This window comes from Lepisma saccharinum, chromosome 2 (assembly GCF_977018435.1).
Source record: "Lepisma saccharinum chromosome 2, izLepSacc3.1, whole genome shotgun sequence".
NCBI lineage: Eukaryota > Metazoa > Arthropoda > Insecta > Zygentoma > Lepismatidae > Lepisma > Lepisma saccharinum.
This window is the reverse complement of record NC_139230.1, coordinates 115,053,524-115,076,221: the sequence shown is the minus strand read 5'-3', so window position 1 is coordinate 115,076,221 and position 22,698 is coordinate 115,053,524. Positions and strand designations below refer to the sequence as shown.

General features: G+C 37.9%; 1 protein-coding gene across 1 annotated transcript in view; it reads left to right on the top strand.

Moving 5' to 3' along the window:
* The first annotated feature begins 17,993 nt into the window (after positions 1 to 17,993).
* The window catches only part of LOC145984124 (uncharacterized), a 928,179-nt gene continuing 923,474 nt past the window's right edge, over positions 17,994 to 22,698 (top strand). The window contains exon 1 of the mRNA XM_083117559.1: positions 17,994 to 18,795. Within this exon, the coding sequence (XP_082973685.1) occupies positions 18,240 to 18,795 (556 nt within the window). The 5' untranslated portion in view covers positions 17,994 to 18,239. The remainder of the gene's footprint in view (positions 18,796 to 22,698) is intronic.

Below are 22,698 nucleotides of genomic sequence, written 5' to 3'. Positions count from 1 at the left end.
ATTTTGGATACAATGACACATCATCCTAATAGTTTATCAGCTTTCATACTAAAGGAACTTTTCGATACCTTATCATTACAAACAAATTAGTAACTTGATTGTGTTAATATGTTATCTCCTGATTTACTCGCTTGAATTTGAGATACCAACGGTGGCAGGACTTTATACACAACTTTTTTTGACCACCATATCCATATGTAAGGCAATTCTCCGTAATCCTAATGTAGACTGAAGTAAAATATGTGAAACTATACATGTACAGCATGTGTGGTATTGTGTTGTTCATGGTATAATTGTTACTGAAACAAAATTATATAAGATCACGTTGTCTGCAATCAAGAAGGTACGATAGAAAACTGGGTAATTGAATGTAACAGACTACGAGAAACTTGGAAATATTTATGTGTAGTCATAAGAAAAATGTGTGTAGCATTTCTTAATTGGATTAACTGTTGCTCTCCCCTTTTCTTATTTCCAGGGACAAAAATGAGAAGTATGCAGTATTTTTTTTACATCATGTGAAGTCTCATGGGCGTATTTAAGGGGGGCGGTTCAACGGACCCAACCTCCTCCTTATGGTTCAGTAAAATTACCAGATTACCTGTTCTATCCGCTTGTTCATAAAAGTTTCTTCGTACTTATGTTATTCTCCTAAATTCGAGATGTATAGGATGGGATACGGATGGGAAGGAAATTACGTAATTCCACATACCAGATGGGACTGCAGACCAAATGTCTGCAATTTCCTGAGAGTTTCGGAATTTCTGATATAAGAAACTGCATTGGTACTGTTAAATCAGTTATATTTTTTCCACTCTAGTCTTCTTAAAGGAATTTGGTTTTTAAAAACGCAGTGCAAGAAAACCAGGAAAACACCGTAACATTCTCAAGTTGTTTGACAGAAAACAGTAAACAGAAAAAAAGTATCAATACTAAGTAGTGTGACTTATGGAATTGTATTCACTAATTCACTAATTACAAGTAGAAGAGAAATATTTCAGCAAGCTCTTCAGTTTCTTTACTGTGTAACCTGTGGGGAGTTTGAAACATCTCCACTCGTTCTAACCAAATTGTTTTCATGCAGTGCAAGATTATGTTGGGCACCACAAAAGATGGACTGTTCAGTATTGTGAACATGACAGTATTCTAATAGAGATATTTAAAAGAAACTAAGAGAGAGAGTTCTGAGAACTTTAATGAAATTTAATCCAAAGCAGAGAAACTACTTAGAGACTATGATGAAGAAACGAAGAGACCTAGAACACACAGCAGTCAAATCTGAGGGAATAATGCACCAGCTGAGAGCCCAAAAGAATATTACAAGGTAAACCTTCGTTGTCCAGTCTTGGACCATTTTGTAGTAGAAATGAACTCACGTTTCTCTGAACACAGTCAACACTTTGCAAAATTGCAACAACTTATTCCAAAAATATGAAATGGCTGTTCCTAATTCATTGGAACGGTGTGTCAACATGTTGGATGGCCTGGTTGATAGATTGGATTTTGATAGCCTGATCATACCTAGGCCTGCTATACGTGCCGGATTTTCCTGGACAATCTCGGAAAAATATAATTTGTCCTTGTGTCCCGAATAGTTTCTTCGGAAGAAACGAATGTCCTGGAATCAGCTGGGAAAGAAGAAATGATTAAGACTATACTTTCCTCAACTTTAATTATATTTAAATACGTAATATTAAAATGCTCATTTTACTAAACAATCTAACTGTACAATGAACCGCTCCCTCTTGATAATATAAGAGTTATCGAGTTACAACAAGATGCTGCAAAGATATTTGACTTCACGATAGCGCCGCCGTCTGCTAGCAGCACATAGGACGTGTCCGAAAGGTGTAAGACCGTACTTGAAGCAAGCATCCTACGAGTATGGTCTTGTCTTGCAGTACGGTCTTGAATTCGTGGACTGGAAGTGAAAGTCTTTCGAAATGCACTTCGACTGGGTTTTAAACACTTGTTTCGCACCATAGAAATTAGATAGCATTTTCAAATGTTCTTATAGGGTCATTCCATGTCAAATCAACCGATAAAAATTATTTTTGAACCTTTAGGATTCAGATTTATTAGATTTTTTGTTTATGCATTGTACCTATCAAGAGGACAAAATCTGCCAAATTTCAGATTTTTTTGGCTCTTAGTTTTTTTTAGTTATTAACTTTCAAAAAAGCAAAAAATCCAAAATTTGACGACATTTTGAAAACTTTAAACAGCTGTAGATCCAATACTATTTGACCTAGAGAGCTCAAATTGGTGTCATTCTCTTCTGCTTTTAATCAGCTTTAATTCTAAATGCAACATGACTGTGGTATTTGAATTTCTTAATTTTTACAAAACTTGAAAAAAGTTTTTTTTGAATATCTCAAAAAACATCATTTTTTTAATTTTCGTGAAAAAATTATATGTGTTGAAGACATCAATTGACTATTTCTGTGCAAAATTTCGTAATGGGACGGCAATGGGTTCCTATGGAAATTATTTTTTTTTATTGTGATGTGTGCGAAATTTGCTAAATTTGTTGACTTCAATGTTAAAATCAGACCTATATGCTGAGTTGTTGATGTTGAAGTTTTCATATTAGTCTATTTTATAATTTTTGGACTACAAATAACATGAAAATACCTAAAATGTATCACTTTTAATATCAGGTAAGCAAATGTACGAGGGGAAGTCATTAAATAACAGGAATTTTATTATAAACTTCATGGACATTTATGCACAACAAAAATTTGTGTTTCGGCACTCAAAAATGTTCCTTAGCAACACGCCATAAAGGTGCCGTGGCGATCGAGCAGTATGCGCCTAAGTACAACATCACCGCTACACTGTTGACTTGCACCGTATAAGAGCAACGAAGTGTTATTCGTTTCTTGTGATCAGAGGGAGTGAAACCTCCTGAAATCTACAACAGAATGAAGGTTCAGTACGGAGACAATTCTTTTAGTCAGGGGAAAGCGTAATAAATTAACGGATTCGCTGATCGATCTGCTGTTTCACTGTCTCATTTACAACTCAAACTGGCATCCCACTGGCATTTCGTCTTCCGTCTTTAAGAGTGGCCTGGAGGTTGGCATGAAAAGAGTTTTCCTGCCCCGGCGCGATACAGAGACACCTAGCGACATATCAGTGAACTAGCAATTTTTCTCTGTTGTGTCCTAAACTAGAGGAAGAGCACAGGCCGGAGGGCAGAGGACCTCCCCCCCCATGGTGGAAAGACTTGCCACCATGTTTCCCCCCTGTTTTCACCACCCCCTCCCCTTCGTGACCGCTGCGAAAGGGCACCGCCTGTTTCATTTCATTCTGGTTTCGGCTTCTTTCAAGATTTCTCCACTGGCAAAATATTCACTGCTGGCTCTGGCTGGCCACAGCAGACAGTCAGGACCTTCACAAATGAGATTTGGACTGAATAAATTTTGTTGATTACAGTGGCTGCTATAATTATGTAGAATTTCTCTTTGTGCGGTTGAGATTATAAATTGAGAGTAAAGAAGGAGGTGGAGATTATCAGTTGAAAGTAACGACGAATCAAGTAAGAATAACTAATTGAAAGTACGCTGTGTAAATGTATAGCATACCAGTGGCAGTGATAACAAGGCAGAGGCATACTAGTCGCCATTTACTTTCTTTTTTTTGTAGGGGGTTTCGTGTTGATACAAAATTTGTATCTAATAGTAATAAGCACAAACAATAGTAACAGTTATTATTTTAACTACTACGAACAGTGCTGATAATAATTCGAGATGGACGGGAGCGAGACTATTTCGAATTTAAAGGAAAAAGTCTCGGATATGTGGAATGACCTAGGGATAATCAGAAGAGGCGAAAGACAAACCAATGGAACAAAATGTACAACTACAGTAGTAGCAATGATGTAAGGTAACGAATAGGTAAACAATGAACTTACACTTTATGTATTACCCATCTTTTAAACAGCTCAAACGTATTTGAAACTTTCTACATGTTATCATTTTGTATCATTATGCTAGGTGTTTCCCCTCGAACTAATATGTATTGTTGTTAAATTCCTTTCTCCTTGCACAAATGTTTATTGCTCTTTCAAGTTCTTGAAATATTTTTAATGTTATTCGTACTACCTTTAATTTGCTGCGTGATTTTTGTGTTATTTAATATTAAGACCTATTACTGATGATGTCACAGAATAGTGACTCACCTGTATGTATATATCTTGTAAGACCTGATGCTATGGTAATTATGGACTGTGTTTACTTTTTAGCTTTGGCTTTCGCACCCCTCAGGATAAGTCACGTATCATATCTGGTCATCTTGCTCCGAAATAACTACAAGTATTACGGTCACAATGGCAGTCTTACGGATGACGTCAAGATGGAATGTTTACTGGAAACCGAACAATTGAAATGTAACACCACCGAGAGTGTAGATACGTTGATTGATTGGTTGATTATTTTCCGTCGCTTTCTGTCACTTTTGGCTAATCACGACATAAAATGGTGATTACATGGAATTGATGAAGGGATACTCGCAAAGAACATCCGTGCCCTGGCAACTTATAATCCCCACCCTACCATTAATTTCAATTGATAATACGCACCTCACCATTACTTTCAATTGATAATACCCACCTCCCCATTACTTTCAATTGATAATACCCACCTCCCCATTATTTCAATTGATAATACCCACCTCCCCATTACTTTCAATTGATAATCCCCACCCTACCATTACTTTCAATTGATAATACCCACCTCCCCATTACTTTCAATTGATAATACGCACCTCTGTCATATCGAGATGAGAATCGCATCCACGAATGAAGGGAGCTAACCCAGCTAGATCGCAGACGTTCGTAATTTCACATATTGTGAGCGAAAAGGCAACAACACGAACAATTTCTGCTTTCAATTGTTCGTTGACTATGTTATCAATCCTCTCCTCAACTGTATTTCTGATTTTTTAATATTTTTTTTATTAGCGTTGCTTTTCTGCCACGTTTGGCTAATGGCGACGATGAGGATGAGTAATTGTATGATGAAATTGATGAAGAGACACATACAAAGAACACCCATGCTCAGGCCAGGATTCGAACCCGCAACCTCTGGTGTCGCAACGGGCTGTGCTAACCACTCTGCCACAGAGGTTGGCAAATTTATTTCGTGATATAGAAATACTTCTGAATGAATAAACTTTATCAGGGTACAAATTTTCTACGCTTTTCACTATTCACTTCACAACAAAAGTAAGCATTTCACTTGAAAAATCTACATTCCTCTTCTATAGTCCTTTTCTTACTCCCACGAAGTTTGGGCAGCCATATGGTTCCCTGAAACTTTTACAGAAACTGACTTTTCTTCCAGGTAAATCCTTGAAAATCAAGAAACAAACTCATAGGCGACAGAAAGTATGCACGCTGCCCTCCCCCAGCTGGCAAGATATTTTCGTACTTCAGAAGTAACATGTCCATCAGCTTGCTTAGTTGACACAACACCTACTCTATAATGGAGTGTATACCTGTGTAGGGAAAATTGGTCAATGTGTTCAAGTTTGGATGAGTCTGGTCTTGTATCACGAGAAAAGAGAAAACGGGATAACTACAAATATTTTTGCGGAAATAAACAAATTGCGACTAAACAACAACCTTATTTTCATTACTTAATTGAAGTTATTTTATGATCTCATTATTTAATTTTTGTACTTGGTAAGTCTTTCGGGGGGAGGTTGGGACTCCTGGACCCCCCTGAATACGTTCTTCGCGGTAGGGATCGAGATAAAGTTACTGTGTCACTGGTTCCAATTCACGGTAAATATGCTCTGCTTCTCTACACTCAAACATACACAAACTCATGGCCTTCCTGCTTTCTTGGTTTCTTGCCTGGGAAAGAGGCAATAAATCAAGCTGTGACAGCTACGGGACCTTCTGATGAGGGGACGGAACCCAGCTGTGCAGAGGATTCAAACACCCGCGCGAAAAAGCCCTCCCTTCAGCCTGGGGCAATTTTCGAACAGAGACATCTAGTGGCCAAGTGGCGAACTATGATGAATGAAATTCGGCTGAAGCGGCCGTATCTTTCGCCGTCGATAATATATGACATTTTTAAACAATCATTTTGGGCCGTGCAAGTGACTTTTGAAAGAAAAGCCCTCCCTGGCTTAGTCATAAAAGGATTGAGCATTACGTTAGTATGCATCATAATGGCCATTTTCGTTGGTGCTACCCACAAATCCTATAACCATTCTGTGCTTATTTACGTATTTCCTTATGGGAAATTGAAAAAAAATAATGGTATTTGTGCACATTTATCGAACTGAAATTGCATAAATGTGTCATGTACTTAAAGTTTCATAAAGTAAGTTCACATCCACTGCGTGTTTTCCGGCAAATTTTTGTCCTAAAACGTTATATTCAACAAAATGCAAAAAAGCCCATGTTAAATTTAAGCGCTTTCCACGGCGACCTTCGCCAAACTCCACCTCCCTCTTAAATCTTTCCACCTACTCTTACATTCTCCCCTGACTTAAACAATTGTCTCCATACTGATCCTTCATCCAGGCAGGCGCATACTGCTCGATCGTCACGACACCTTTATGGCTTGTTGCTAATCAGGGGTGCCCATTCCCCCCCCCCCCAAGGCCTATGACGCACTCCCCACCGAAAGGTAGAACATTCGCCCCCTTCTTTTCTGCCGAACTATTTACTCAAATTATTTTGGTCAGACAAAATTTGCGTAACAATATAATACAGACATATTTAAGCAATATGTGTTTACTTTAGGCTCACTTTCATGTTTGCTAACATAAAACGTACAAAACTACTCAGGCTCTCTGCCAGTGCCATTGTTAGTGTACTTATTCTGCACAGTTTGTCTGCTCGAATAACCTTGTATTAATGCGAACAGCACGACTATCCCCCCCAATCCAAACCGATTCTAAAGGCATAAGAGATAATGTTTTATTTCAACCCTATCGCCGCTATCACTCACAGGTAGGTAGAAAAAATGTACATAATAACCAAAACTAAAAATCAATAACAAGTCAATCAAACGAAACAACCCCCCCATTTTTGTGTGAAGATATATAGAAATGGTATAAATTCCAGCCCCCCCCGAAAATTCTCATGAAACCCCACTGTGCGCACCCCTGTTGCTAAGGAACCTTTTTGAGTGCCAAACCACAACTTTTTGTTGTGTATATATCTCCATGAAGTTTAGAATAAAATTCCTGTCATTTAATTACTTCCCCTCGTACATTTTCAATTTGCTGCAAGATTAATGATATACTTCAAAGTAGATTTCTGTTTCTTTTTAAGAAGTGTAAAGAATATGACAATGGATATGTACATACACACAACTTTGTCGGGTCCAGCACCCCTTCCCCCCCCCCCAACCTGCTTCCCAACAAGCTTCCGGTTAGCAGTGTCCCAGATTTTCACTTATGGAATATACCAACCCTAATCATACCAAAAGTTGAACCCCCTCCCCTTGAACTATATATACACGCCCATGTGTAGTTTGTTTGCACACCTAACGGTACGGATTTTCATGAACTAAGAATTGTTATATATAGCAAAAGTAGTATCACTTATCAAAGAATATACGAAAAACATTATTTGCGTTTTAAAACGGTTATAAGTGAAGGTTAATTTGAAAAGAAGTATTATTGTAACAAAATAAAGAATCTATAATATAGTTGTCAAGTATCAGATAAGTGTACATTGAAATGTGGAAATAAGAAAGGTCATGGGGCCATCTTGCTAAACCGTAGGACGTGGGTTTGAATTCTAGGCTCGGCAAAGTTATTTTTCCATTTTCTTAAAGAAATAACATCGTTTTCTTCATCGTGATATAAATAGTTGCGACATATCTACATAAAGGGCGTTCACCAAAAGTTTCAGGACTAACATGCCCAAACATTTTATATTAGGCATCCCAACTTAAAAAAGGCGTTGGTATGTTGCGTATATAGTTAAGCTCAATTTCAGGGTTTAACATGCACAATAGATATGTGTGGAATGCACGAAAGGAATAAAAACGTATTGCCTCCCCGATGGTGTAGTGGAAACGTCGTCGCCTTGTAATCAAGGGTTCAACACTCGGTGGAGGCACATAGTGGTTCCGATCTCACTTTAAACTGTAGTTATAACACCATTAAGCCTTGTTTCCATGATTATGAAAAACTAAATATGCTGACCAAGGCAGTAATTTATTTTATTAAAAACATAAACTAAACGTAAGGTTTCAATCTTCTAGCAAGGTCTTCTTCAGACTCTGTATCAAGTACAAATGTAACAAGATACAAAAACAGGGCATTATATATACACAAACATTACTCCCTCCAGACTATTAGAAAGTTGTTTGGAACTTTCTAGCAGGTGGCTTTCACTTGTCAACTGTACTTTCACCTAAAGGGCTAAACATAATTACTTCCATATAGAATGTGGTTCCACTTTTTATCTCACGCTCTTTTTCCTTCATTTTTCTCCCTTCTCCTCTCCTCTTTCTCGCTTGTCCTTTCCACTCTTTCTAACACCTTCTTCCATTCTTTGTTTAACTTCAGTCCCCCATTCCAGTTCATTATGTCTTCTTCACCTTTCTTCTCTATTTCCTTGGCTTCCTTCCATTTTCTCACTAGCATGCTCTTCTCCCTTCCTATCTGCTTAGCCTCATCCCACTCTATGTCATGTCCTGTTTCTCTCGTGTGTTGAAGGTTGAAGGTGAAGGTGAAGGTTGAAGCGTTACGTTTAGTTTATGTTTTTAATAAAATAAATTACTGCCTTGGTCAGCATATTTAGTTTTTCTTAAACTGTAGGTTCAGTCACGATTAGCCTTTTCGTTACTTAAGTGGACTTAAAATAGTAACTGAATCAATAAAAAGTATTATGTATCTAAAAATACAAATAATTCAGTTTTTTGTCTCAAGTGACAAAATACGCCATGGAAGAAATAGAGTTCCCTACTTCAAAAATTAATTTCCTACTATTTCATCGTTGATGAGAGAAGAAGAGAATTTGTCGACCACCGTGGCGGAGCGATTAGCACAGAAAACTACAACGCCAGACGTCTCGGCTTTGTTACCCAGTTTGGGCATGAGTGCACTTTGTGAGTACCCCTGCATCGATTGCATCATATCAGAAGTCATCCTCATTGTCGCGATTAGCCAAAGGTGGCAGAAAAGCGAAGTAAAATAAACCTAATCAATCAATATAATATCGTCAGTTGTTTCCCCTCATTCTTCTATGCCATTTGTGCGAAGACGTTTCTGCATTACTCTAGTTTTCTGTACTGTCTCTGGTACTATAACATATGTAGGGACACCCTGAACTGAAGGTTTGATATTGTCCTGTCCCCTCTTCTCTGGTAGGTTTAGAGGGTACATAAAATGTAATGGACTCCGGGATCAGCATTATCTTAGCGGCCGGCACATTATTCGGGGCAGTATGTGTCGCACATATTATTGTCTGAATGGTCGATTTGACTATGTCGATATGGACAGTTTATGTAAAAAGATGATGTACGGAGGAATCGTACGAAGAGTCCTTATTAAGAATGGCCAAAAAATCCGGAATCCGGATTAAGGAAAATTTAAAATTCGGAATCCGAAAATTTAATATCCGAATTTCGGAGGGAGTCCGGATTTCGGAGGGAATCAGGATTTCGGAAAGAATCAGAATTTCGGAGGGAATCAGGATGTCGGAGGCAATCAGGATTTCGGAGGCAATCAAGATTTCGGAGGCAATCCGGATATCGATCCATATTTTCAATAATTGTCGCATGAATTAAACAATATACTCTAATCTGCTACCCAAATGTCAGCCTTTCTTCCACGCAGTACACCCTGGACTGCATTTAGCAGACTAACTAGACTCCGGCGTCGGGACTCACAGCCAGTACAATCCTACGTGTAGCTTATTTTGTTATCTGCCATGTGAGTTTGTGATTGTCCGTTTGTCTACTTTATCTTATCACAATTAATTCTCATATTCTCGCAATTAGCCAAAAGTGGAAGAAAAGTGAAGTTAAATAAAACAAATAAATCAAATCAATTAATGTAATCTGTCGTTCACCTAATAAAGTATGGGCTATGTTAAATTCTTTTTTTAATTTAAAAGGATAAGATAAGAAAACAACTTAAAAAGCAACAAATCAATCAATCAATCAAGTCAGACGAAGAATGCCTACGTTATTAAGTGAGGCCTGTTACGTTTGATTGTCTTAGCATAAATACACTCTAAATGTATTATTTATGCTAAGAGAACTAAACCTAACAAGCATAACCCAACAACTTAGGCATTTAGCCTAACAACGAAAGTACTCCCCGGTGACGTCAGAACACAAGGTTGTCCTCGCGTTGTGCGATAAGGGAGACCCGACGTACAACAGCAAAGAGAGAAGGCAAAAGAAATACAAAGGAGTTCGGGAGAAGGCGAGAGAATACGTGTTTGTGATACTCGTAAACTTTTTATCTGCCAACGCTAATTTATCAGCATTTGGCTCCTGCAAACCTGGTCAAAATACAAGCCGACTGCGCTTAGTAATACAGTAGATACTGAATGTTTATTGCACGTATGACATGACTGCAAGAAAAGTTTGATCGAAAGCAGAAGGAAATATGACTTTTTATATACTATTCCATTGTTCAAGCTCCGAAGCATGTACTATCAAGAAGCAGATGAAGATGATTATATTGTTTTGGCGACAGAAGGTGCTTGGGCATTGAACTAAAGCGCGAACTTGACAATCTATCAAAATCCCGCTCTTGTCCAACTAACTGCTATTGCTATCGAGCAATATGGGCATGTTTTTTGGCCGAGACAAAGAGCTGCTGTAGATTTACAATACTGTTGCAACAACACTTATGCCGAATCGAACAGGTGTTCTCGCGTTACCAGCCAGGTTAAATCGGAGTTAGCTTCCAATGTTTCGAGCGCATCTTCAGATGAGAGCAATGTATGTGCTCGAAATGATGGAAGCTAACGCCGATATAACCTGGCTGGTAACACGAGAACATCTGTTCGAATCACATCGCCAGGAAAGCTACAATTCCTAACACTTATCCCATTGCTTTTCAGTTAGCCAACTACTCTTCTTTCTCAGTTTGAAATTACCTGCAAACATTTTCAGTAGACTTGGTTACGTGATATTGAACTTACTATTTCAAATAAGCGTGAGCCAGGATGGGTCGAATTCGAAATCAGGATTCCCTCCGATATCCAGATTCCATCCGAAATCCGGATTCTCCGTTATTACTATCCGGATTCCGGATTTGGTCATCCCTAATCCGATCTTATCGGATAAATATGATCACTGGAATGCAGTTCGTTGTCCAAGGACCGTAAGAACTCAGCACCGGCCAAATAGCATCATCTTTGAGTTCACTCGGGCCTCCCCCATGGCGCAGTGGTAGCGTCATTGCCTTGTAATCAAGGGGTCCCGGGTTCGATACCCGGTGGAGGCACAAGTGATTCGGATCCCACTTTAAACTGTAGGTCCAGTCCCGATTAGCCTTACTGTGCATAAAGTGGACTTAAAACACCAACTCAAACCAAACCAAATCTTTGAGTTCACTCGTTGCGACACGTACATTAACATTCAAGTAAATCGGATCCGCCGATATAACAAGCACTGAATGATCCTAATCATTGTCGTTAAACTTATACTCTCCACGCGACTGCTGAAACTGTTCACATGCTACTTTCGAGATTAGCTTTAAAGAAGTACAACAACGTCTATAAGTATCTGCTTCAATACTCAATACTTGTTCAGGTTTTACTTTCAGGTTGAATTTTCCGTCGACTGAAGTTCAGTTTCGGAGCTGACTACCGTGTTGAGAACATCGAGGTGTTTCACTTCTACCAGACTGGCGAGTATTACGCACAACTTGATCTTGAGCTGCAAGAAAGACCTGCAAATACCACCATCCCGCACCATTTCTGGAGCCAGGCTGCCCGACTTGACCACCGCGGATTACTTTTGCTCGTGTGTATGTGTACGTATACGTATGTGTATCTGTACCCCTCAAGTCAGTTACACAAACACATTTCTTTCGCTGAAATAATATTGTAATAATTATAATAACTATAGTTTCATTTTCGCCTATAAATGGTGCCGAAAAGGATACCCGTTGCGTACCATGAGAAAAAAAACTGTATATGTATACATACAGTATATACATAATGGGTATAAGTAGGGTTAACTATGTAATTACCAAATCAGAATTATTTTTGCGCCAATGGTTCTAAGTTACATTTACAGAGTGGTCACAAAGTAGGCATTACGTGGCGGAGTGGTTAGCACATCGTGCCACGACGCCAGGGGTCCCGGATTCGAGTCCCGGCCTGAGAATAGATGTTTATGAGTGTCCATTCATCAATTTTATCATATCATCACTCATCTCCATCTTCGCAAATTAGCCAAAAATGGCACAAAAACAAAGCAAATCAATCAATCAATCAAGAAGACAAAGTGGGCGTTAACCCCCTTTGTTTTTGACACTACGATGGTTATGGTTGAATGCTTGATATGGAGACATACCTGGTACTTTAAGAGTAAGGAATAGTGGCGTACTGTCGGGATAATAGCGACCCTTCCCAGATGACCTGTGGCAAACTGGGCATAACTTGGACGTGCACATCAGGTAAAACCAAGTCCCGTATCTCTGCGATCATTTTCGACTGAGTTACGATGTTCCGGACTCTTAAAGTATCAGGCATGTGTTCATATCAAGCATTCAACCATAACCATAGAAGTGTCTAAAATAAAGGGCGGTACGCCCACGTTGTGACCACTTTGTATGTTGGAGCATTTTGGGTTGCTTTGATATTACTGCAACTCTCTTCTTGTGAAAGCCAAATAATTTCTTAAATTGTCAGTAATACGGCTCAAAATAATCGGACTATGTTTCACAAATATTTAAAAATTAATCTTGGCAATTCTATGAATGATAGTGATCTTGCTCACTTCAAGATTATTTCATGAATTCAGTTGTTGTCTGAAAGTATTGTTTTAATTATCTACCCTGTATTGCTACTCGGTTCAAATCCGACAAGAAGATTTGTAATCTATGGTCAAGTGTCTACCACTGAGTAGAAGACTTCGTTTAAATAAGTACACTTAAACGTTTAGCCATTATTCTTCTCATCGCTTATACTGTTTAGAATTTCTCAAAGATTTTCGGAATGGAAAAAACAATGAATCTCTCAAATTAAAGAAATTATATTTCACCTCTGCAAAGTCACTCAATTTTCCCTGGTAATACTTCCAGCTTATGTTAGATTGAAGCAAAATTTACCATGTAACTGTACTTTAAATGTCTTTACTGAACTCGAAAACTGGTCTGCTATAAAGACACTTTCTACGATTAATGAAAAAAAAAATATTTAAATTTTCAACATTCCGAACCAGAAAATCTACAATGAAGCAAGACAATTTCACAATAGGGCAGAATAATATACAAAATATTTTCAACATAAAATTCCTAGAAGTATTTATAGATAGTTTTTAATGGGGAAATTTTATATAAACCTGTTATGCAAGAGTTTGCATTCCGTATGTTATTTGTTAATGTGTACGTACTTACAAAAGGAAATTTTGAGGTAACTTTTCGATAAAAGATGGCAGCACAGTTGTCATGGTAACGGAGTGTCACTTTGCCATATCAACTGAGCATAAAGGTAGATTCGTGCAGATTAGGGTATCAAGTTATCTGTTGATGGTAGATGACGTTACTTTGGTTGATTTATTTTAAGTAAGAAGAATAGCAGCGTTGTTGATAATCATGAAATTAGTCACATTTTCTTATTAGCAAAGAAGAAAGTAGTAATAGAAGAAAATCTTAACACCAATTCCAGGAGAAATTGTGCTCTTCTACTATTATATTGTAGTTTTGTTTTAATATTTCAGAAACATGAGAAAATTATTAGACTAAAACTGGTTGACGGTGGCCATGGCATGATCTACAATGTGTCAATTCAATTTTCTCCAAAGGATATGCGTCACATGCCTTTCGAGACTTGTTAAGACAGGAGGCTTAATGTACGAGATTTCGGACCCGTTCGAGAGTGTGGTACAATATTTTAAAGCTTTCTTAAACAAAATTTATTTTGCATTTCAACTTATTCAGACATACCAAGCGGACATCTATCTAATTATTTATAGGTAGGTCATTCATATATTTTGCTTACTGCAATTGCAAAGTTAATTCGTTTGTAGCGATTGTGAATATGTTTTGCGTGTTTCATACATTAGGCTTAAATTTCATTGTTGTAGAGTTCATAGCATTGAAATTAGGCATAAAACTAAAAGCAAGTTATAAAGAAAATATGTTGCCTTAATGACCTCTATACGTTCTGAAAGTTTGCAGGTTACCACGCTCAATATGGTACTTACAATATATATTTCGAGACTCGAGATGAGACCCGAGACTTGCTCACTGAGTTAGAGACGAGAACGAGACAGATGTTTCTAATTCTAGACGAGACCGAGAACGACATCGACCTCTTCCCATGCAAGACGAGATGAAACTCGCCATCCTCAGTTTAAATGGGCAGGGATAATTTTCTAGACGTTATAGTGAATATTTGCAACTTTACTCGTGCAACTTTCGCATTACAAAAGTTTTGTCTTCCATCACATTAAAAATCTAATGTGTCCACAACCAAGTACAGAGGTTTATCTGTAAAGAGATTTCATGAAAACATCTTGAAAATATCCATATTTTAGAAAATAATATTTATTTGATGACAGTGTTATTTATTGACACATGATTATCCAAATGTTACTTACGAAATCAGCGAGTTATGAATGTTGCTCTAAAATGGAATGGTCCGTGTTTATATGTATGTATGTATGTATATGTATACGTATATGGAAGTTAAACTTCCCATCGCCCAAATAAAAAAACGTTCCTGTGCAGGTAACACATTTATTTTTTGGATTATTTTTCATTTGTAATAAAAATAAACTACAAATTGTTATCCATAGTTTGGTTTATGTGTACAGGTTACTGTTACAACACTGCCTCTCGGTTTATTATTTATATTTGCAGTGTCATTGAGACTGATAAAATGTTTTGAAAAATATCTTTATTTACAGACTATTTATTTCGGTATCAGTGTGTTAAAAAGACGGTATTTGCAAACTCTTCCGAAACACATTTTGAGATTCGTGGATATTCTGAATTAGGTAAATACACATACGACTAAGATGGCTTACTAGAAATTGTAATTGTCAACACCAAAAGAACCAACTAACACACACACACACACATATATACATTTGATTAATGAAGTGTCAAATGTATGAAATGCAATCTTGTTGTAAAGTCCAGCTCAGCATGACAGGAAATGACACTTCTATCTCACTTACGACAGAAATTTGACTTAGCTGTTTTTCCCCCTGACCATTTCAACTTGCCAATCTTTCTATTTTTCGCTATGTGCACTAATAAAGGTGTTGCCTATGGGACCGGATTTTTTATCAGCCTGTATTTCTAAGCACTCGGAATGTAAATATAAGCCTTACGTATGTTAATTCAGATAACATTGTGCTTATATTGAAATTTCATTTCTGTTCTATATTTAATTTTCATTTCTGTTATACTTTTACTTTTGAATTATGGTACTTTATCTATCAAAATAAGGTATCATGCATTACCTAACCTAATCTAATCTAAATCTAACATTACTCCGGATCTCATTGGCATCCCATTTTTAAATTTTTTACAGTTATTAAGTAATAGTGCATGTATGAGATATTTTTTTGAAAAAAATTAAAAGAACTGTTTACCAATTTTTTATTAAACCAGCTTCAATTGTATTTTAATCTGACATTGGCATGTAATATTTCTTGTGAAAAAGCTCTTCAGACTTTTCCAACGACGTCTGAATCACTTCTATAGGCACTCTTACTGCCGAAATATTACAATTTAAAGTTAAAAGAAGTTAAAATAGAGTGGTCCATATTTTGCATCCCTTCAATTTCGGTAATACAAAATATATGGATCTGCAATTGATTGATTGTTCTATTTATTTAGTGTAAGTACACTTTATGCACAGTAAGGCTAATCGGGACTGGACCTACAGTTTAAAGTGCGATCCGAACCATTATGTATCTCTACCGGGTATCGAACCCGGTAACCCTTAACTACATTGACACTACGCCACCGGGGAGGCCGCATATTGCGCTAGGACGCCAGGGGTCCCGGGTTCGAATCCTGGTCTGCGCATGAATGTTTGTGAGTGTCCATTCATCAATTTCATCATATCATGACTCAACCCCATCTTCGCAAAATTAGCCAAAAGTGGCACAAGAAGCGAAATAAAATAAAGCAAATCAATCAATCATTCAACCGGGGAGGCCCTTGTACCATTATCTACAGCTGAATGTGAACGCGTATTCAGTGCAATTAATCTAACCTTAGCTGATGAGAGAAATTATTTGGACGTTGCAACATTCTGAAATCTGCTTTTCCTTTCAATAAAACGACTTCCAGTGCATTTCTTCGATTCAGAAAACTTTGCAACAAAATGGTTCAAATCGTAGTGGGCTTGACAAACCAATTGGTAAATCATTGAACCTGCAGGAACAATCTCATCTATTCAACTGATTTATGTAATTTTCTTCCATTTTGAGTTTAGAATTAAACATAGAATTTTGATTTGTTTTTAATTCAAAATCAAAATTAGAGTTTAAACAACTATCGTTCAATTATAAGAATACGTAATATGCAGCTAAAAGAAAAATATACTGCATGCAAGGTTTAAATTAATGAAAATCTATTTTTCTGGCGAGTAATTGCAAATGTCTATAAGCTTATTGAGATATTAAACCCGCCTTCTGAAAAAATCAGAAATCGCACTGTGATATAGCTTGTTTATACAATTATTAAATAATTACAAACCCCCTCAGTTTTCTATTCTAGCGAATTTATTTTCTCTTTCCAAATACTTTGAACCATTTATACGATTAGATTGTCCGTTCCAGACGTGATTAGAGTAATATTTATTTAAAGGAGACTGCAGGAGTGCATTACCGTGAAACACATTATTAAATATATGTTAGCCGTCTTCCGTGGCGCAAGACGTCAGGAGTCACGGGTTCTAATCCCGGCCTAAGCGTGGTGTTTTTGTGAGTGTCCCTTCATCAATTTCATGATATAATCGCTCACTGTCATCTTCATGATTAGCCAAAAGTGGCAGAAAAGCGAAGTAAAAAGAAACTAAATGAATCAATTAATCAATCGATTTATGAAAATTAACAGAATTTATATATTTATCATTTTGTTGAAAAGAGTCCGCGTTATGAGTGGATATGTCAAGTAAAAGTGCAATGTATGCAACCAGTTTTTTTGTTTGTTTGAAGTACTGGGGGGGGGGGCGACAATAATGTCTGTAGTGGTGTCCCAAATGAGTAAATGAAACGACAGTTACCCATCAATCACCCATTACGAAGCCGAGTGCAGCTAGCTGTACTGTGCAAGCCGTTAAACCTTCAATTAAAATGTTATTATGGGGGCAAAAGAGTTTAACGAGAAACGGAGCGGAAAATTAAATATGGATTTTTTTCAATGAAAGTAAATTTCCACATGCCGGAGATATTCGTTGCTTGCATACACGGTTCGTAGTGAAAGACCCGGAAACGGTGTAACAAAGAACCCTGGCTAGGACGCAATCAATGAGTGTAGCATGCAGCTACATTCCTCTCTATGAAATCGCAAGAAATCAACGCCGTGGCGAAACGTGTCCAATCTTTCTCTGCATTTGCTTCGAATTGGAAACATCTTAATCCTCGATTTGCCACATCCATTACGTCTCCCCATCTATTTGAGAAATGGCGGGAAAATTTCTTGTAACTCAATGCTGACGTTGTTAGTCACCCTGCATCTGGGAGTTGCTTGCGTATTGAACGGCAAGTGTGCTCTACCCCTACAGGTCATGCGAGTGGAAGAATCCTGGCCGTCGCTATCGATCGCCCGGCGCCCAGACCAGCCTGGCTCTCTACTCGAATCGGCTCGTGGATGCTCCATCACGGAAGCAGGCTTTGCGCTGGGCGTCAGCTTCCATGTGAGGTCACCTCGATTTGCACGGACCAGGCCAGCCGGAGAATGGAGTAGCCGTCGGTGGTGCGTGCGGTTTCAGTGAACGCTCCGACTTCGGCGATGATAGTTTCGGTGAATAAAGTGGGCAATCGCAGTCTTCGTTCGTCACAGTGATCGTTCGTTTTCTAGTCGACGCGTTGTGAGTGGACGAAACAGGCACGATGTTCAGCTTCGCGAGTAAGATGCTCAACACCCTCATGGGTACGGAAGAGCAACAGCAGCAGCAACAACAACAGCAGCAGCAGCAGCAGCAACAACAACAGCAGCAACACGGAGCGGGTCAACAACAGCCTCTGCCCGGTGGCCCTCGTCTTATGGGCCCTGGACAAATGCAACAGCCACGCCCCCAGGGTATGATGGGAGTGCGACCTCCTCCTGGATCTGGTATGGGGGGCCCTCGAACCCCCGGAGCTGGGTTTGGGGGTCCTCGAGGACCCGGCTTTGCGGGCCCCGGGGGATTTCCACGCGGAATGGGCCCTCGCGTAAACGGGCCGCAGGGTGGTGGACCTCCACGAATGATGGGTCCACGGCCGGGAATGGGCCCCGGTATGGGCCCTGGAATGGGCCCTGGCTCCGGCCCCGGCCCCGGGCCAGGCCTCGGTCCCGGCCCCGGTATGAGTCCTGGGATGGGTCCCGGGATGGGTCCTAGGGGGCAAGGCCCCATGCAAGGAATGATGAGGCCTATGGGTCCAAGGGAGCCTCCTGTTCAAACTCCAGGTAAGACGTTGTATTAAGTATAGCTTATTTCTGAGTATTTGTACGATTATTGAATTGTGAGAAGAGTAGAAAGATGTTCACAAATTGCCAAATGACGGCAAAGACCAGGACAGGTACTAAGTGTTCAATTTGAATGCATTAATGCATTTTTATTCTCTGTATCAGTAAACCATAGAATTTCACCAGCTCTTAAAATAGAATTATACATAGCTTATTTCTTATTACTAAAACCTACATCAACACCATGTGTTGAAGGTTAAGAGTGTCTGTCACTCGTTCGTACATGCGGTAATTTTTTCTTTCTTTGGCACATATAAGTCCAGAAATGTACTATGTAGGTCGTTAATTATGAAGGGGATTCTAATTATCACTCTAAACTGACGGTTTCTAACAGTTTGGCTTCCATAAGTCAATTACACTAGTCCTTGTGCTTCAATATTGATTAGATATCAAGTTATCTATGGTGAAAGAATGAGCTAGCTTATTTGGCGCGAATACTAGATAACAGAATATTGTTAAAAGTGTAAAGTAAACACCTAAATACCAGCAGAAATCGTCGGAGTTTACGTAATTGACATGAAACTCACTTCAGAATAAAGTTTTACACATAAATTTGATCAAACTGATGACATTCATTTTTCCAAGATGGCGGACGGCTAATGAATCATAACCTCCAATAGTAGTTGGGAATCAACTACTCAAAACTTACGTAACATTAGTATTTCCTTATTCAGCACAGAATATAAGTCATTCCTTCAAGTGTTTGAACATAAAAAAATCGATACATTATTAACATCGATAAGGAAAATAAACTTTCATTGGTGTATTTGATAGATTTCAAGTCACCGAATCCTTTCATTGATTACATCCACAACATATTTTATGTCATTCCTATGTAGCTTTACCTTCAGCATTAAATAATTTTGAATGAAAATGCAATTTTATCCGCAATGGCAAAATGGAATCACGTGGGGTACTACCCAATTACATATTATATCTGAAAAACGGTCCGGAAAATAAAATATCTACAAGACAGAAGTAAAGAAATATACCTAGGTGTATATACATCGATCTCTTAAGACATACGAATTATGCTGCTACATTGTGCTGCCCGTTTTTGAAACAAAGAGAAAAGTACGTAAGAAATTGAAGAAGTGATGATCCATATAGCTTTTGTACTACATAATAAGTGGATATCATTATAAAATAATGAAAATAATATATTTCATTAGATGATACAATTCATTTCATTTATGAATAATTGAAATTTATCGTTTATCGGTTTCGGCGTAAGAGGAACATTTTTATTCACGAATGCGAGCCAGTGAATTTAGAAACATGGAATACTTCATTCGGTCACCCCTCTGATTTGTATCTATGCAATCAGGATGAATGCTAAATACCCGTAAATACATTTTCAATTACCTGTCAATTAAAGACAAAGATGAGTTGATTTTAAATTGAAATCACCACTGTAGAAGTGAAGCGCTCGAAGTTGTTCTTTGACATTTTCAGAGTACGCGAATGATTCAGACTATTTCTTATACGAAAAGCAAGACTTTTAAATATCTCTCTGAGGGAAATATATATGGAGCAATATTTTGGCCCGCCTTGGCTGATCTGTCCGAGCACTCAACACTCCCTCTGCGCCTTTCCTCTCTCTCTCTCTCTCTCTCTCTCTCTCCATCCGCAGATCGTTACTGCGAGAGCTGCTGCCCTCTAACAACAGATCAGGCTTATTGGATTCCACGTTGTGAAGGCCAATCGCGTATAATTTCCACCGCAGTCTGTGCCAAATCGAAGTGCCATATATTTCTTACCCTATTTCTGCTCATGTAAGGTTGTATTGATACAGGGTTTTAAGAATTTTGAGAGTAAATTAATCACCTTATTATTTTTGTTCAGGGACACGCCCTGTAACATGTGATTTCCTTCCGCTGCTAACAAAGGAAACTCTTAACGGAAATGAAGAGCGAGCTTTATCGTCTTTTTCAAAATTATACAACCACAGAACTCAAAATGTGAACAAATCATTACCAAACCATATTTACGTAATCCACAAAATATGCACGTGTATATGCGAAGTTCTTAAACAAAGAAAACTTATGCAAGATTATGGTGTGATGTACCAGGTATACAAGCAGTTACTATCAAAAGGAAACATGATTTTAGAGAAAAGTTAGTGACTAATATTGATCACTGTGAAGTTGTTGGGCGTGGATTGATTTCATACAATGTTATGGAAATCGGGGATTTAAAAACAGAAACAAAGAAATATAAAATAAAAGAAATTAAATAGTTTAAATAATTTGTATATAGAAATGAAGTTCTTGCAGCATTATTAGCAATTTTTTTCTAAAAAATATATATTTTTTATAATTACTAGTTCATATGCGCTGTTTGTGTAAATCTGTTTTTAAGATAATTGGACTCTAACTTCATTCAGGTAGAATTTCGTCCTCAAGCTGAATTGGGGGAGAGATGATTGCACATTATCGAAATTATCTTTGGATAAGAAATTTCAGCAGTCTGATTAATTTTTTATGCACGAAGAGAACTTTTCACACAGCCTTTTGTAAATAAAAATTAAATTATAATGAGTGTCAGAATATCCCTTTTGTAAATCAGGGTGTTGGTGAAAATAAAATTCCGTTTCTTTGTGATATTCAATGACTTTGAAAAAAGAATATGTATGGTTCAGAGCTAATTATTAATTGTAACTAATTCTAGGGAGCATTTGAAACTCTTCATTATTTATATTACTTGTAATATATGAGTTTATATTACGTAAAAAATTGCTTCAGGCAATATTTTAACAAGAGATATTTTTTAAAATGGTCTCAACAATTAGACTTTATCTAATTGTGCTCTTAAAAATTTGAGAATTTTGCTCAATGCACTTACAACAATTCAAGATTTAAAACAATTACTTTCCGACCAAAAACTCAAAGTGATTGCTTAGTACTTCTATTGTTAACCTAAAGGTCCAATAGAAGCAGCACACATCTTACAGAGTTATACTTCATATCAGACATTTCACCGCCATTTGGTGGGTCATAAATATACTGAGGATTTATGTGTATTAGAAACTAGAAAAATATGCATTTAAATATGCCATCAAACCTACAATATATGCACGAAAACTTTAAAATATTCATGTTGGGAAAACACCCACCCACACGCATTGGATATGGATCTTCCATTTCGATTCAAATTGAGTAAATAAGAAAATTTACCTCCATCTGAGAGACAATAGAAAATACACCTCTCCCATCAGTTAAGATGCCAAGGGAAAAAGGAAGGTTGGTCCATTCTCTGCATCGGGGAGTCCGCCTCCAACAGACAAGAATAACTTTTCAAATTAACTTTTGCCTCAAATATTACAAGTAAAATTAATAGTTAAGTCTATATTAAATGGGATTTCTCGTCACGAAATATTCTCGTTTCCCACCACACTCTCTCTATCTGCATATACATTTTTCTGAGGCCAATCTTAGTGGCGGAATGGTTTGCACAGGCCGCTACGACGCTACGGGTCTCGGGTTCGAATCTCGACCTGGACATGGGTGTTCTAAGTGAGTGTCCTTTCATCAATTTCATCATATCCTCACTGATTCTCATCTTCACGATTGGCCAACAGTGGCAGAAAAATGAAGTAAATAAACTAAATCACTGCCCCCTCTAAAATAATCGTGGGTTCGGTCGTGGTTAATTGTCCCCTTTCTACAGTTCCTATTCTCTCCTCTCAAAGTTAATCAAGTTATATTTACTTTAGTGGACAATGCTAATGTTACGTTGCAAGTTCTCATAATTTACAACCCAGTTTTTGTGAAGCATTAGCTAGGTCTCCTTTCATCACCTATCAGACATTTAGGGGCCTCCCCGATGGCGCAGTGTTAGCGT